Genomic DNA, 18,032 nt, shown 5'->3' on the forward strand with positions numbered 1-18,032 from the left:
GCGTGTCCACTTGCAAACTACATCCAGGCCTCCCGGCTGATCTGGGAAATTTTCTTCACTAAAATTGAAACAATGTTTTACCAGCACTTCTTCCAATTACAACACTTAGACATTCACAAGAAAATAAAGAACCTTATTCTATGGTGTGACTCCCTTGCTCCCGACAAAGAAAACCTTTCTTTCGGCGTAGCCCCAGCCAAGAACCTTGTTCTTTCTTATCAAGAACTCTAAGCAAAATGAAGATACAACTCAATCTCTTAGGTGGTACGACACCTCGAGATTCCCAATGTTACAACGATTTTTCACAACAAAACTATAGAGAAAACTCAAGCAATTACAAAGCTCATATCTAACAAAAAAAACTTTACTCTAAACATCTAACACAAATCTCATGTAATATGACAATGTATTAGTTGAAAAACAGAATTTACAGAATGCAAAAACTTCACAAAAGCATCAATGAATGCATGAACATGTGAGATGAAATGATGAGAAATATATCATGAAATGCCACTCAATCCTAAAGCATAGAATTCTCTCCTTTCTAAACTCACAAATGCAATATCAAATAGATGCAACAATTATCACGAAATATGCTCTAACTCTCTAAGAAATGCAACATGCAACTTATGAGATCAGTTTTGAAAACGCAGTTTATAAAGAATCAGTTCTGCAGCCCAGTTAATCGATTAAGACCTTGGTTAATCGATTAACGTTGTTTAAAAACGTAACTGATTCTGTTTTCCAAGTTTTTCAGTTTCAACAGCTTTTGAAAAAGTTACGTTAATCGATTAACTTATGCCTTAATCGATTAACAACATATTTTCATATGTATTTTCAATTACAAAAACTCAAATATGTTATGCACTTGATTCATACATGTTTAACACTAAGTTTATGCCTAGGATGCACAGATACATGTATTTATGTGATGCATGAACATATTATGAATGGCATATCTCAAAGATGAAATGATTTAAAGTTTTATGCATATGAGACATGTGTTAAGGTTACCTATGCCTTAGACTCAACCTAAACTAGTCTCTAGTCTAAGTCTAGTACCAATCAAAAGACTTAAGCATGTTGATTTGTTGATGATCTTCAAGCTCTTATAAGCACAAGTTGTCCTCATCAAAACCATGACATATAATGAGAGAGCTTTCCAAAGTGCTCCTCTTGACATGCGCACTTTCACACTCATGATGCAAGGATGGAGTGTATGAACTAGATGATGTAGAAGATGATTCAAACTCTTGGAGAGGGCACAAGCTGAGTTTCTCTTGTTCCTTGTAATGGGGATGTGAGGGAATGAACCCCACACCCCCTTTTTTAAAACAAAACTTGTGCCCTCTCACCCAGGCGAGGGACTCTCGCTTGGGAGAACCACTCAGATTTAAAGAGTTTGTTATCCTCGTCTAAAGCTGGATTGCCTTCCAGTTAGCGCTTGTTTAACATGACTAGCTCGACGCTTGTTCTTTAAGCATCTGATAAGTTGATGATTATGGTGAGCTGCTCGACGTCACTACCCAAGTAAGGTTTCACCCTCTGGCCATTGACTACCCAGCTTCTCTGAGACGCCGAGTCTTGCAATTTGATTGCTCCATGTGATTTAACTTCCTTAATTAGGAAGGGTCCTGACCATTTTGACCTCAATTTACTCGGAAATAACTTCATCCGGGAATTAAATAGCAGCACACTCTGACCCACCCGGAAGTCTTTTTGACGGATCTTCAGGTCATGATACAGCTTGACCTTCTCTTTGTATAGTTTGGAGGATTCGTAAGCAGTAAGTCTCATCTCCTCCATCTATTGCAATTGAAGCTTCATTTGGTCACTTACTACTTTGGGATCCAGATTGAAGAACTTGAGGGCCTAGAATGCCTTATGCTCGAGCTCTACAAGCATATGACACGCCTTCCTATATACCAGCTAAAAGGGGATAATCCAGGGGGTGCTTCGAATGTTGTTCGGTAGGCCCATAGTGCTCATCCAATCGAAGAGACCAATCCTTCCTTGTGCTTGACACTGTTTTTCTTTTCAAAATTCTATTGATCTCTCGATTAGACACCTCCACTTGTCCATTTGACTGTGGATGATAAGGTGATTTTACCTTGTATCGGACCCCGTAGTGTTGTAGGACCTACTCCAATTGTGAATTGTAGAAATGTGATCCTCCATCACTAATAAGTACCCGAGGTGTGCCAAACCGACTGAATATATTCCTCTTCAAAAACTTGATCATTGTCTTAGCATCATCCTTTTGTGAAGCTACAGCCTCTACCCATTTGGACACATAATCCATCGCCACTAAAATGTATACTTGTATGCACGACGATGGAAATGATCTCATGAAGTCAATCCCCAAGCAATCAAACACCTCAATTTCATGAATGTTGGTCAATGGCATCTCTATCCTCTTGGAGATCTCGCCTGATCACTGACATTTATCACACTTTTGTGCATACTGATGTACATCCTTGAATACAAAAGGCCATTAAAAGCTAGTTTAGAGGACTTTTGCAACTGTCCTCTCTCCAATAAAGTGTCCTCTGTATGGCGAATTGTGATAGTGCCATATGATGCTCTTAGCCTCTTCTATAGATATACACCTACTCAATATTTGATCTGACGCATTCTTAAAAAGATGAGAGTCGTCCAACACATACTGACAGGAATCTTGTAAGAACCTTTTCTTTTGGTGCCAAGTCAACTCTTCGGGAATTACCCCTGCAGCTTTAAAGTTAGCCATGTCAGCAAACCATGGCCTTTCCTAAATCAAGAGAAGCTTCTCATCAGTAAACTCCTCCACCATCTCTGAATCTCTCATTGTTACCTCTCGATTGACCAGCCTCGACAGATGATATGCTACACTATTTTCGCTCCCATTTTTATCCTTGATCACCAAGTCGAATTCCTCCAATAACAAAATCTAGCGCAACAATCTCGGCTTGGAATCCAATTTGGTTAGCAGATATTTAATGACAGCATGATCAGTGAAAATTATAACTTTAGAGTCAATCAAATAAGATCTAAATTATTCCAAGGCATACACTATAGCTAGTAATTCTTTTTCAGTTGTGGCATAGTTAACTTGTGCCTCATTTAATACTTTACTAGCATAGTGTATAGCATGGAAAACTTTAGCCTTTCGCTGTCCTAGTACCAAGCCGACACCATAGTCACTAGCATCACACATAAGTTCAAAATCAAGATGTCAGTCGGGCGCTACTATAATAGAAGCATAAATCAGTTTTTCTTTCAAGATTTCAAAAGATTTTGCACACTCAACATCAAAATGAAAAATAGTATCTTTGTTAAGAATATTACTGAGTGGCTTTGCAATTTTAGAAAAGTCTTTTATAAACATTTTATAGAAACCTGCATGTCCAAGGAAACTCTGAATTCCATTTATACTAAGTGGTGGTGGAAGGTCCTTGATGACCTCAATCTTCGCCTTGTCAACTTCGATGCCTCGGGAAGAGATCTTGTGTCCTAAGACCACTCCCTCAGTCACCATGAAGAGACACTTCTCCCATTTTAGTATCAGATTTGTCTCAACACATCGTTGCAGAATGATGTCCAAATTTGTGAAACAACTCCCAAATGATGACCTGAAGACCGAGAAGTCATCCATAAACACCTCAATACACTGCTTCATAAGATCATAAAAAATAGCTAACATGCACCTTTGAAATGTTGTTGGTGCATTGCACAATCCAAATGGTATCTTCCTATATGCGAAGATACTAAAAGGACAAGTGAAAGCTGTTTTTTCCTAGTCTTGGGGATCCACAGTGATCTGATCATAGCCAGAATATCCATCCAGGAAGCATTAAAATGTTTTTCCAGCCAATCTCTCAATCATTTGGTCTATGAATGGCATAGGAAAGTGATCTTTGTGATTAGTCTGGTTCAGTTTCCGATAATCAATGCATATAGGTCATCTAGTGACTTTTCTGGTCGGGATCAATTCATCCTTATCATTCCTAACCACAGTCATACCCCCTTTTCTCGGACCACCTGAATTGGACTCACCCACTTGCTATCAGATATGGGATAAATCATCCCAGCATCCAATAGTTTCATCACTTCCTTATTCACTAATTTCTTCATAGTGGGATTAAGATGCCTTTGAGGTTGCACCACTGGTTTGTAATCCTCTTCCATATGGATCTTATGCATGCAGTAGGAAGGACTGATTCCAGGAAAATCAGCCAGTGTCCACCCTATTGTCCCAGCATTCTTCTTCAGCACCCCAATTAATAATTGCTTTTCAACACATGAAAGGGTTTTGCTGATGATTACCGATTTCTACTCTCCTTCTTCTAAGAATCCATACTTCAAATGCGAAGGAAGTATTTTCAGCTCCACATTTGGAGCCTCGGATGTCTTCTCTTTACCCAACTCTTCAATGTGATTCTGATTAAATACATCCTTGTGGGGTGCATCTAACTCTACCAAACTTGTTTTGATCATCTTATCCTCTTCCATATTACTTCCTTTTAGGTATCCCCTCAATACCTTCTCCAAGGGACTACTCATATTCAAGTGAATATCATCGAGCATGAATAAGTCCTCAATGACATCCACCCGAAAGCAGTGTTGTTGGTCCCTCGGATGTTGCATAGCTTCAAAAACATTAAAATTTACCTCTTGGTCTTCAACTCTTACCTTCAACTATTCATCATCAACATCAATAATAACCTGGGTAGTCTTCATGAAGGGTCTAGCCAAAATAATAGGAACCTCCTTATCCTCCTCAATATCCATGATGACAAAATCCATAGGAAAAGCTAACTCATCTACCTTTACCAAAACATCCTCAGCAACTCCATAAGGATACTTAACGGATCTATCAGCAAGTTGCCAGGTCATCCTGGTAGGCTTGATCTCCAAATCCCCAATCCTCTCTAGCATAGAAAAGGGCATCAAATTAATATTGGCACCCAGATCAAGCAGTGTCTTTCCCACATATAATTCACCAATAGTGACTGGAACAGTATTGTTGCCTAAATCTTTAGTCGTCTCATGCAAAGACTTCTGAATGATAACACTGCTCCCAGCTTCTAAGGTCACTTTCTCTTCTGAAAACTTTCTTTTCTTTGTCAACAAGTCCATCATAAATTTGGCATAGATAGGCATTTGTTCCATTGCCTCCATGAAAGAAATGTTGACCTGGAGGATCTTGAATAAATCCAAGAACCTTGGATATTGTCGCTCCTTATCTTTCTTGGAAAGTCTCTTTGGATAAGGGAGATTCTTCAACTGAGGTAGGTCACCCTTCCTCTTATCATTGTTCTCCCTTATATCATCCTCATTAGTAACAACCCCTTCCTCATCTTGTACCACACCACCCTTTTGTGTCTCTCTGATTACCTTTTCTGATTTTCCAGCTTCAGTCTCTCTCATAACCTCTTCCTCAACCGATAAGTTATCACCAATACCTTTACTAATGACCTTACCACTTCTAGTAGTGATATATTTGCAGTGTTCTTTTGGATTGGTTTGAGTGTTGGCGGAGAATTGTTGTCGATTTGAATTATGTTATGCCATTTGCTTAGCCAACTGACCCACCTAAGTCTCCAAATTCCTGATAGATGCATCAGTATTTTTCTGGTTTGAAATGGAGACTTGCATGAATTTCTATAATGTCTCTTCCAACTTTGAAATGGTGGTTGCCTGTTAGATGGTCCTGCCTCCTACCTCCACCCAAAATTTTGCTTCTGCTTCTAGTTTCCCCTTCAACCTTGTGAAAATTGATTGTTGAATGAAGGGTTGTTAGGGAAATTACCCTGACGAGGTTAATTGTTAACATATTGAACCTCCTCTTCTTGTGTGTTGGTAGGCATTGAGCAATGACCAGTAACATGATCACCCCTGCAAAACTCGCAGTGTAGCACCTATTGATGAACTGAAGGAGTTTGTACTACATTTAATTGCTGAGGCAACTTGGACATTTTCTTTGTGAGTGCCTCAATCTTTTGTGTTAGAATCTTGTTCTGGGCCAGAATGGCATCAGAAGTATTCAAGTCTAACACCCCTCTCTTTTGTATTGTCCTTATATTATGTCGAGTTTGCCGATCTGTAGTAGATAATGCAGAAATAATTCTAGTAGCTTGCTCAGCATCCACCGTCATCACAGTGCCACTAGCTGTGGCATCCAATATCATCTTCATCTCTGGCTTCAACCCATTATAGAAAATATTTAGTTGGTTGACATCCTCAAACCCATGGTTGGGACATTTCCTCATCAACACTTGGAAACGTTCCCATGCCTCATAAAAAGCTTCTTCTGCACCTTGTCTGAATGTTGAAATTTCAAACTTCGCATGCACATACCTCGCCGGATGGAAGAATATTGTCAAAAACTTAGTCTCCAAATCGCTCCAATTGGTCAAGCTTTGAGTTGGATGTGATTTTAGTCATTCCCTAGTTTTACCAAGGAAAGAAAATGGAAACAATATCATGTATGCAGCTCCCCTCTCGGTGTCAGAATACCCCATAGTAGCCACCAGCTCATAGAAATTATCCAGATGAGCATATGGATCTTCAAGGTCCTTGCCCGTGAACTAATGAGCACCGACTAGATTCAGGTATGCAGGCTTGATTTCCACTGTCTTGGCGGTGTGTGGAATCAAAATGCTAGAGTAATGTCGATGACCTTGATACATGGAGTAATCACCTAATGTCCTCCTTGGAGGATTAGGCCGTGGGTTATTATCAGCAGCATTATTGGCATTCTCTATCTTCTCTAACCGAGACTCTGAATTTATAGTTGAATCAGAGCTACATTGTGCTTCCTGAGGACCTTGTTGTCTCTCCTCTTTTGCTTTCTTCCGATTACTTTTAGCTGACTTCTCAATCTCTGGATTATATTATAGTTGCCCTTCTTTAGATTTACCTTGCAAAAGCATAAATAAGACTACAGCAAAGGTTAGCACAATGGTTAATTATACTACAAATAATTTAAAGAATAACTATGTACAAAACTCAATAAACTCTATAAAGAACAAATGTAAATCGCTCATTACTCCCCGGCAGCGGCGCCAAAAACTTGTTAGATATTTATGGAATGGTAAGCACACCATATCGTCCAAGTAATAAAGTCTGGTAAAATATCGGGATATCGTCCTTAGGGAGCAGAGTGGATTTACACTATTTCCTACAAGAATAAATTAAGTATATATTTACAATAATGGGTTTATAAAATTTTTTAATTGGTTGTGTAAAATCATAAATTGAACTAAAAATATTTAAAATAAACTGGGATCGAAATGCATTGTTCTTTCTCATTGACATCCATGGATTCAATTCCAAGTAACTTGTGAATTCAAATACACATTTTCTTCAAGTCATTCACATCAATTCCTTGAGTGTAAAATCATTAGATAATCACTCAAATACCAATTCCTTGGATATTTGACCAATTCACTAGCATTAAGTTCCATGTAAAAGCAATTCATACATTATTGTCCATTCCTAGAGAAATGATATATGAAGGAAGATGATCCAGGATCGGTATCAAATTTAACTTTCCAATTAAACTTGAACCCAAGAACAAGAAATTAGTAGCAAAATAAATTCATGCATTAAGAACGGGATAAACTTCCCAAAATCAAATAACAATTACAATAAAATCGAATCCAGGAGTACAAAGGTTAGAAGATTACATTTCGAAACCCACAACAAGATCTATTCACTCATCCTCGCCTTTACAATGCTCGAATCAAGAGATGATACAAGGAAATACGAAGTAGAATCATTTCCACGACTTCTATCCTAATCTCCACTGTGTTTCTCTCTATATTTTGTGCCAATAGTGCTTCAGAAGTGTTTCGATAATCTCCCTTATTGTCCAGAACTACCTATATCAGTCTCCAACTGTTATTCTCTCGCTCAAGCTAGGGATTCTCACTTGAGCAAGAGAAAATGTCATTCTCACTTGGGCATAAGTCTGCTATAGTCGTTGTCGCAGATGATGATGTTCTCCTCATTGGATAAGATAATTACTTAAATGTTGCATATGGTGATTGTGTTTAGATCGTTGACTCTTGTTCTTTTTTTCATGTAAGTCCACATGAAGGTTTCTTCTCAAACTACAAGAAAGGCGATTATGGAATTGTGAAAATGGGAAACCATGTTACAAGCAAGATTGCAAGAATTGGTGATATTGTGTTGCTAACAGACACATGAGGAAAGCTTGTGCTGAAGGAGGTGAGACATGTTCTAGATATGCATCTCAACCTTATCTCAACGGGTAAGTTGGATGATTATGGTTTTGTACGCCACTTTGGTATTGGAAAGTAGAAACTAGCAAAAGGCAACCGCGTTATTGCTAGAGGCTCAAAGGAAGGATCTTTCTACATTATGCAAGGAGGAATTTATTCTGGAGAAGCAAATGTTGCTACCAACTCCAAAGATCTTTGGCAAAGGCGATTGGGGCATATGAGTGAGAAGGCACTTCAAATGCTCGCCAAAGACCATCTTCCAGGTATAAAAGGTCAAATTTTAGATTATTGTACTGATTGTTTTTATGGTAAATAAAATAGAGTCAATTTTCAGAGAACGGACAATCCCTCACGGAGAGATGAAGTACTTGAATTGATGCATTCAGATATTTGTGCACCATCTGAAAGATCTCTTGGAGGAGCCTACTACTTTGTCATATTCATAGATGATCACTAGAGAAGAGTATAGGTGTACTTGTTAAAAAGCCAAGATCAATTACTATCAGCATTTAAAGAGTTCTATGCACTAGTAGAACGTGAGACTGGGAAGAAGTTGTAGTGTCTAAAAGCAGACAATGGTGAAGAGTATCACGGTCCATTTGAAGCCTATTGCAAGGCTTATGGTATCAAACTGGAGAAGACACCACCAAAGACTCCTCAGTTGAATGGAGTAGCTGAGAGGATAAACTGCACAATTGAGGAGAAGATCGGATGCATGTTGTAAGATGCCAATCTCCCCAAGTCTTTCTAGGGTGAAGTAGTGAAGACTGCAGTAGACCTCATAAATCGGACACATTCAAGACCCGTGAACAGGGAAATTCTAGAGGAAGTATGGTACAAGAAGAGGGCATCCTTCAACCACCTGAGAGTATTCGTATGTAGAGTCTTCGTTCACATTCCAAAAGATTAGAGAAAGAAGTTGGATGCTAAGACCAAGGAGTGCATTTACTTTGGGTCTCCAAAAGATGGATTTGGGTACACACTATGGGATCTGATAAACAAGAAAGTTGTGAGAAGCAGAGATGTTGTGTTCTTTGAGGATCAAACAATCAAAGATGTTTAGAAGAAAAGTCAGTGCTAGTCTAAAAGTTTGCATTGATTCAGGGGAGAGATTCCTCAACGGACAGATCCTGATCATCAGATAGATCTAGAATAGATAGACCAACAGGAAGATCCTGCTCACATGGAACTTGACCAGATTAATGAAGAGTCAAATCATGATGAAGTGGTGGTAGACACACAAATGCATCAAGAACCTGAGCCAATAGAGCATCAAATGCAAGTTGAACTGAGGCGTTCTAGAAGAGGCATAATACCTTCTTCAAAGCATCTTGAAGAAGATTATATCACACTCATAGATAATGGTGAACCTCAAGACTTCTCAGAAGCTATGCAGACATCTGATAAAGAAGAATGGATTAAAGCCATGGAAGATGAGATGAACTCGTTACATGAGAACCACACTTATGATCTACTGGTGTTGCCCAAAGGAAGAAAAACCTTGAAAAACAAATGGGTCAATAGGCTTAAAGTTGAAGAAGGAAGCTTGAGACCAAGGTACAAAGCTCGGATTATTGTGAAAGGATGCAATCAGAATAAATGAGTTGATTTTGATGAGATATTCTCACTAGTGGCGAAGTATTCCTCTATAAGAGTACCATTGGGTCTAGCAGCTAGCCTAGACTTAGAAGTTGAACAACTTGATGTCAAAACAACTTTCTTACATGGAGATATCAAAAAAAATCTATATGGAGCAACCAGAAGGTTATGAAGAACAAGGCAAGGAACACTTAGTGTATCGTCTGGATAAGAGTTTATATGGTCTGAAACAAGCTCTGGGACAGTGGTACAAGAAGTTTGAATCATTCATGACCAAATACAATTTGAAGAAGACAACTGGTGATCATTGTGTATTCGTTAAAAGGTATGAAGATGGAAAATTTATTATCCTCCTCTTATATGTTGATGATATGTTAATCATTGGGCGTGACAAGACCAAGATTGATGGTTTGAAGAATGCTTTAAGCACGTCTTTTGCTATGAAAGACTTGGGTCCTGCAAAGCAGATCCTTGGAATAAGGATAATCAGAAATCGTTCCAAGAAGTTGTTATGGCTATCACAAGATAAGTACATTGAGAAAGTTCTCAATAGATTCAATATGTATAAGGCAAAGTCTATCAGTGTTCCATTTGCTAGAAATTTCAAGTTAACAACAATGCAATGTCCAACTAGTGATGAAGAAAGGAAAGAAATGAGCAGAATGCCTTATTCCTCTATGGTAGGAAGCCTAATGTATGCTATGATTTGTACAAGACCAGATATTGCCTATGTAGTTGGAGTTGTGAGTCGGTTCTTCTTCAATCCCGACAAAGAGCATTGGAATGTAGCAAAGTGGATATTGTGATATCTGATGGGAACTACCAAAAGATGTTTATGCTTTGGTAATGAAGATCCTACGTTAGTTCGATACACAGATGTTGGCATGGATGGAGATGTAGATTCCAGAAAATCTAAATCAGCTTATCTAACTACTTTTATAGGGGGGTTGTATCTTGGCAATCCAAGTTACAAAGATGTGTTGCATTATCAACAACTGAAGTATAATATATTGCAACATCTGAAGCTAGTAAGGAGATAAAATATATGAAAAATATCTTGCATGAGTTGGGTCATTCTCAAGATAGATATGTTTTGCATTATGATAACCAAAATGCAATTCACCTAGCTAAGAATCCTACGTTTCATTCTCGGACAAAGCACATTGATTATCGTTATCATTGGATACGAAATGCTTTGGAGGATGGTGAGTTGCAGCTAGAGAAAATTCATACAGATGACAACTGGTCCGACATGATGACCAAGACAATTTCACTTAAGAAGCTATCAGATTGTTGCAGAGGTGCAGGACTAGTGATACCCATCAATTAATTCGGGAAGGGGGAGATTTGTTGGGAATCCTTCCTAATTGATGTGAAAGCAAGACCAATGAATCTTGGTAGATGAACCATTGAATAATTCAATGATGGCTATTTCAAAGTCTTGGAATTATTCCTTGACTCTTGAGAATTATGAAGTCTAACTTAGAAAGTTGAAATAGCACTTTTAAAAGTATCTTGAAAAGTTTGACAACAATTAATCATCCACTATGTCTTTATGATGGAGCCTTCCGCCCATTCACTATGTATATAGGGGACTTGTGAGGAAGAGATACAACAAGCAAGTGAGAAATAACAACATAGAAAGAAAGTGAGAGAGTTTATATCCACATAGTGTGAGATTTGTATTCCTAGTGAGATACTAGAGAGAGTTTGTATTTCCATCCTTTTTGGGTGAGATTGAGTGTTATCCTTTGTAAGAGAGAGTCAAATATTGTAATCCTACTTTCTATAGTGAAGATATTTTCTAGACTAGGTCCTGTGGTTGTTCCTTCTCACATTGAGGAGGTTTTTCCACATTAAAATTTTTGGTGTTATTATTCTACTATTCTCTATTTTCTTTATACATTTGTTGCTTCCGCAAGTGCTCTCATTTTGCATCACACATAGGAGAGAAATTGATTTTGAATTTCTCATTACAAACTATAAACCAAATATAATCCGTTTCATACAAAAAGGACTTAACTGAACGCAAATAATTTTTTTTATTTACTTTAACTCATTGAAACCATTTATACTGCTAATCATTTATGTATATAATTGGTTCATAAGAGTAAGAGCTCATGATTGAGGAAAGGGTAGTAGTTGTTGTGACAATGATACCGTTTGGATGTCACAATCCAAGTGGGGCATGCTGATAGCAACATATAAAAAAAAGTGAGAGATAAAAAGGTTGAAAAGAGCCAACCCTTAAAAGCAATACATATTCATTTTAATGAACAAAGAACCAATCAATAAGTGAAATGATTATTATAAGCGATATAAAGAAGTTACAAAGCCAATCTCTAGCACAAGGACAATTGATAGAAGGGAGGATAGATTAATTATGGGAATAGATGAATTTTTCTACACAAATAATGAGAAAATATGTGAATAACTTCCAAAAAAGTACATAAGCTAATCTAGTCTAATACAATAAATAAAATTTATGTGAGAATATGTAGTGTTCTCTATTGTGCCTTCTTCTCATTCTTCTTAGGTTCAAACCATTTCCCCATAGGTCTCTTTGTATTTCTTTGTGGGTTTTTTTTTATAAGTTCTTTTTGGGTTAATTTTGGATTGTGTCTTAAATCTATGACATCCTATGTATCAAAAGAAAAATTCTATGACATCGAGCTCTTCACCACTAATGTGCTCTCAATTTTACAAGTAGTTATTTTCATACCTTATTAATGAAATGAGATCTAGTAGAATTCTCCAATCTCATTATTAGAATATGAGGTTGGGAAAATTTTAAAATTCTTTAAATTATTTAATTTAAAAAATAAATAAAAATTTAAACCCTTAAAATAATTTTAGTGTCACATGTAAACATCTCTGTTCAGAGAGAATCTGCACCCTTATTAACATACTGAGCATCTACATTTAAAACCTCTAAACTAATACATGAATAATTGAAAGATCAATAAACTAAGTTATACAAAAAAATGCATGTTAAAATAGAACAATAACTAGGAACATACAAAGCTGCTTTTGCTCCATAAACATTTGGAAGGTGCACAAAAGCCATAATGTCCTAGCATAGTTGAAATTTACATAATGATTTGTAACCTCCCCACATACTTGTTAATCTTGAGTTGTGATTCTAACTCCAGAACTACCAATAGTGATGACCTCGTCATTGCAATGTTCCATTCTCGCATTGCCCTCTTCTGCATTTTGTTTATCCACCAAAATTGGATCTTTGGCAATTGGTCTTGTGTTGTGATCTTTGCTTTTACCCCAAACCACAAGGTACAGACCCAAAACAATAATAATGGCACCAATCACCCTGCAAAGTTTTCCATATTCAGTTAGTTGCTTTTGATTGAGTTCTTTGGCTATATCACTTTTGGGATGCGTGGTTATCCCTCTCAGTGTGACTTTCATGAATCAAATATTTAACATTTTAATCTATATGAATTCAATAGGATCTTACACCACCAAATCAATGTCCTGTTAGTTTTGGCCATTTGATTTAGTGAAAATAAGTTGCACTAAGAGGGTTAAGCATTACACATCATTTTATATTAGTGCATACCCATTAAACTCTTTAATTTAATTGTTACTTGATTTGATTTGATAATTACCTTCCAAGAAACAATTGCTCAGCAAGAATGATAGAGCTCATGATAGCAACAATTATCATGCAGAGGGGACTAAATGCTGTTACGAAAACTGGGCCTTTTGTTTGCATCGCTACTCCTTGCACATAATAAGCCAGTCCTGAACCAACTATGCCCTGTATGTAAATGTTTTGCAAATTTGATATTTGAGTGTAATATCTATGTATTGTTAGTGTGAAAATTTATACACACTCGATACATTATTTATAATTCATTTGTATTATTTATATGTAAAAGTAAGATAATGTAACAATTTTTACATTGTCAATGCATACTTTTTTTTCCTTAATATTTTTACTAGTATATTTCCTTCTATCTTTTTCATTAGTTTAGATTAGGGGTGAACATCAGTCGAGTTGTGATGGGTAAGACTTATTCTTACCCTTTCCTAAATGTTGGTCGGATTATTTTTTTAACTCGAACTCAATTTTAGGCTCGAAGCTAACCTGACTCAAAATATTTATATAGTCAACCTTTGAACTCAAACATGATCCTAGATCCGATTCTATATAATGCATATCTCTTTTAGACAAAGTGTTCTCAACCTTATTTATTATTATGTATATGTAACTTGACATTTGAAATAATATACATATAAGTGTTTGTTGATCATGTATAGGGACGAAAAAATATAGAATCAATGATACTTTAAATCAAAGAGATATCACTACTTTGTACACAGTTGTAGACATATATACAAACATGGTGAATGAGTAATATTGGGCCGGATCGAGTCATAAGTCATGTTTGTACCTTACTCGACCCTAAATATTAATCATTTCTAATTTTTGAACCCAAATCTAGCCTTAAATCCAATGAAACTCAACCTTATTTGAGCTGGATGAAAGAAATTTTGACAAAAACTACGACCATCATTTATGTGTTGCTTCTGTCAAGTCAAAGAAACATAAAATGTTTTGATTATGAATTGAAATAATTGAATTGTGTCACTGTCCCATGCAACATGTTCTATATGCTTTTGTAATAATGTTTTTAATAGTTTGGTTGGATGGACTTACACTGTAGATAATAGCGACCAATTTAATATCCCATTTCACAAACCAAACAGAAGAGTTTCCCCTTTCCATAATCATAGCCACTACAGCACCTTCAATTGATCCCAATAGGCATATCAATGATGTAAGAGAAAGCTCAGCAGGGTAGGTATCAAGGGTAATAGACTAAAAAAGGAGAGAAAGTTGTGTTAGTGATCAAATTAAAATTAGATAACAAATAAAGTTTAATTGCAAATCTTCTACAGTAAATGTTCATTTTATTATCTGTGTTTTTTGACTTTATCAATTTGGTCCCTGAAATTTTGGAAAACTCAAATAGTCTTAGCAAATTTTAAAAATTGGTCAAATTAGTTATTTTTAGCATATTTTATAACACCTAATATGAACTAATTTGACCCTAAAAATGATATTTTTGACCCACAATTGAGATTTTTGGGACTATTTTATGTTTTTCAATTTTTAAGGGATTAATCTGGTAAAGTTACAAAATATAAGGGACTGAAATATATATTATTTATATTATTATTAAATAATGACTCATATCAAATAACTCACTTGGATGATAACAAAACAAGACCAACTAAAGCATCCAGTTATAATCATAATGGTTCCTTTTATTGTATGTTGAATATCTGTGACACTATTGTGCTGCTGGTTGTGATTGTTGTCTACATGTGTCCCCAAAGACCCAAGTGATGCACCTTTCATCAACGTCATAACCATGGCACCAGAAACAGTTACTAGAGTTCCAACCACTTTTGCTTGGCTTCTTATACTTTTTATTTTTATCTTCTCAATCCTAGGAAAAAAACAGAGAAATCACTAATCAGATAACTTGTATACTAAGAATTCTTTTCCATTTAATCCAAACAACTTAAGCCAAAAAGAGAGTGCTATATTTTATATGACAAGAGATAAAAATTAAGTAAAACATTTGTCCCTTTAATATCATTATATATAGCAAGTTTAGACTTATATAATTTATAGTCATATATATGGAAGCATAGTGTTAGTACCATTATGTGATTAGTTTTGTTATAATACTTGGAATTTACTGTTGCTTTAGGAGAAAAAATAAATGCGCTTTTAGTGTATGAGTCTTATACTCTGACATTCAATCATTTATCATTCATGTTAAATCATCGTCGACTCTTCAAAAAAAAAATAATACAAATGAATGGTAAATAATGTATTGACTGTGCATAAATTTTTACATGGTAAAGCATAGATATTATACTATTTAGAGGAATGAAAAAGATGTTTATTATTTACCTAAGGATGTAAGCCATGAAGAAGGTAATTGCAGGAATTATATTGGTCATGGCAACTGCAAAAGTTGCAGTTGTATACTTCATCCCCAAAAAATACAAATTCTGATCAATAACTGGCCTAACATTAACAAAATAAATATCAGATATAAGCAATCATTCTCTATTGATAGGATAATCAATAATGCCTTCAGCAATGTAGAAAATTACTCTAGCAAGCTTAGTGCTACTATCTTCATGAATATTGACATTGTCATTTTTGGCCTAACTTTCCTGTTAGAAAAAATGTAGCATGAAATCAGTTTAATGTTGTCAAATTAAGAACATAGATACATGGTGCCAGAGAATTACTTGTCAAGAATGAATGCAAAAGGAGTTATGACGATGAACGCAATTGTGTGGCGATAAACAACGAGTACATAATTACTCATCCCTTTGTTCATTGCAGCCTTGAATAGAACATCCACACCTGCAAATCCAAGCTGCAAAAATATCACAGCTATGAATGGCTTTGCTCTTTCAAGCCAATGTTGTGTTTGGTTATTCTCCATTTTGTTAAGAGTTCCAACAAAAGAGAATAAAACATGTAGTTCAGCATAGAAGGGTCATGTTTATATAGGAAAGTTATGTACAAAATACATTATGCTTTAAAAATCAGTAGGGTCCATGCACATATAAGAGAGCTTTATTATTTCACGGAACTAAATGGACTTAGGAAAATGATAAATGCACATGATCCATGACTTACACCCTATTATGAGAAATGTGATGTGATATAGTTTCCGTAGAAAATGATATCTTAACAGATTATAAACTGTGATTAGGAGAAAGTAAAATTATATAGATATAGAGTGAAATTTGTGCAATTGTGTATGTGTATAGCAGTAGTCAATTGAAGTCATAACTAATTTGAAGTCGTGGTTATCTATGATTCCCTTATAGGAAAGGAGTTGTTTATTTTTCCTTTTAAAAATAAAAGTGTCATTTCATTCTAAAAAATTGACAAATTTGTCATAGCATATGATTTTGGTTTTAATTGCTAGTATCTTTTAAATAAATCAATATTTTTCATGGTAAAGTAGCCTTATCTTACCTGCTACTTGTGTTTGAACATTTTCTGATTTTTCTTTTTTGCATTCTGCTTTTAATGATTTTCTATGGATACATTTTGATTGTCTTCTTATAAGACAAAGAAACGCAATGCTAAGGTGTTTTTCTATTGAAGTCCTAATTTCAAGTTGCACATAGATATAGTGGTAATATTATGATTGTCGCAATCCCATCATCTCTCACAATTTCATGATATACTCACTTTAGATCATAATATAATTACATTAGACCATATTGAATCACAGTAGATGAGGTTGGATGGGGTTCAAAAATAAATTTTCAGTAACAAAATCGCCATAATCCCACAATAGTTACAATTGCAATGACCAAAATCGAAACTATAAACGTGATGATAACCGAATCCTAAGAGGCTCAAGGTATGGCATTACATACTTTCATTGTGTGATTCTAAATTGTTGCATGTTATGTGTATGGTCATAACATGTGGGAACATGGTTTGTTGAAAACCATGAGTGAGAACTTTTGGGTGTGAAATATAAAAAACATTCAAGTCCCACATAGAAAAGTTTGAAAACACAACTCTCAAAGTCCCACATGGAAGAGTTTTGAAAAAAATAAAAATTAAGCTTCCAAGTCCCACATTGGACAAATGAGGAACATGAGAAAAATATCATGTTATAAATAGAGGTTTTCTCCCTTCATTTTAACTCGCACCAAGTTGAAGGCGTTTCCTCTCAACTTTTCTTTCTCCCCCCTAATATTTTGCCGACGCATTTCCGGCAAACTTCTCCCCCTTTCTTTCCGTGGCACTTAAGAATTGGCACAGGTAACCAAAGTGGGATTTCGAGAACTGACACTGGTAGTCAGTATTGTGGGTAAAGAATTGGCACAGGTAGCCATATTGTGGGATTTCGAGAACTGACACTGATAATCAGTATTGTGGGAAGAGAGTTGGCACGGGTAGCCATATTGTGGGATTTCGAGAACTGACACTAGTAGTCAGTATTGTGGGAAGAAAATTGACACGGGTAGTCATATTGTGGGTAATTTCGAGAATTGGCACTGGTAACCATATTGTGGTGGGTGTATTCGAGATCGGTTCTTAAAGTGCAGTAAGAATTCGATAACAGAGATCTGGGCTGTTTTATCCTGGGGACGGCGTGGTTGATAGTCTGCTTGCACATTTTG

At 36.0% G+C, this 18,032-nt stretch overlaps 3 protein-coding genes across 3 annotated transcripts; all 3 read right to left on the minus strand.

Moving 5' to 3' along the window:
• Nucleotides 1–1,476: 1,476 nt before the first annotated feature.
• Nucleotides 1,477–1,806, minus strand: LOC109338099. Its single transcript, XM_019575238.1, has one exon. It carries the CDS (start codon nucleotides 1,804–1,806, stop codon nucleotides 1,477–1,479), a length of 330 nt encoding a protein of 109 aa, XP_019430783.1.
• A 2,871-nt stretch (nucleotides 1,807–4,677) lies between these two features.
• Nucleotides 4,678–5,409, minus strand: LOC109338100. Its single transcript, XM_019575239.1, has one exon. It carries the CDS (start codon nucleotides 5,407–5,409, stop codon nucleotides 4,678–4,680), a length of 732 nt encoding a protein of 243 aa, XP_019430784.1.
• Nucleotides 5,410–12,703: 7,294 nt separating this feature from the next.
• Nucleotides 12,704–16,361, minus strand: LOC109338098 (WAT1-related protein At2g37460-like). The gene is made up of 7 exons (XM_019575237.1): nucleotides 16,125–16,361; nucleotides 15,984–16,046; nucleotides 15,778–15,894; nucleotides 15,061–15,304; nucleotides 14,509–14,670; nucleotides 13,454–13,605; nucleotides 12,704–13,155 (listed from the first exon to the last, which is right to left on the minus strand). Exons 1-7 carry the CDS (start codon nucleotides 16,322–16,324, stop codon nucleotides 12,951–12,953), a joined length of 1,143 nt encoding a protein of 380 aa, XP_019430782.1. The 5' UTR covers nucleotides 16,325–16,361; the 3' UTR covers nucleotides 12,704–12,950.
• Nucleotides 16,362–18,032: the final 1,671 nt, after the last annotated feature.

Source organism: Lupinus angustifolius, unplaced genomic scaffold (genome assembly GCF_001865875.1).
Source record: "Lupinus angustifolius cultivar Tanjil unplaced genomic scaffold, LupAngTanjil_v1.0 Scaffold_17_123, whole genome shotgun sequence".
NCBI classification, from domain to species: Eukaryota; Viridiplantae; Streptophyta; class Magnoliopsida; order Fabales; family Fabaceae; genus Lupinus; species Lupinus angustifolius.

Bases quoted from the DNA above. Each gene is read 5' to 3' on its own strand.
- LOC109338099 (XM_019575238.1), bottom strand. From the start codon at position 1,806: ATGGAGGAGATGAGACTTACTGCTTACGAATCCTCCAAACTATACAAA.
- LOC109338100 (XM_019575239.1), bottom strand. From the start codon at position 5,409: ATGAGAGAGACTGAAGCTGGAAAATCAGAAAAGGTAATCAGAGAGACA.
- LOC109338098 (XM_019575237.1), bottom strand. From the start codon at position 16,324: ATGGAGAATAACCAAACACAACATTGGCTTGAAAGAGCAAAGCCATTC. The intron at 15,895-15,983 runs GTAATTTTCTAC...TGTTAATGTTAG, and splicing joins GTAGCACTAAGCTTGCTAGA to GCCAGTTATTGATCAGAATT. The intron at 14,671-15,060 runs GTGAGTTATTTG...CTCCTTTTTTAG, and splicing joins CTTGTTTTGTTATCATCCAA to TCTATTACCCTTGATACCTA.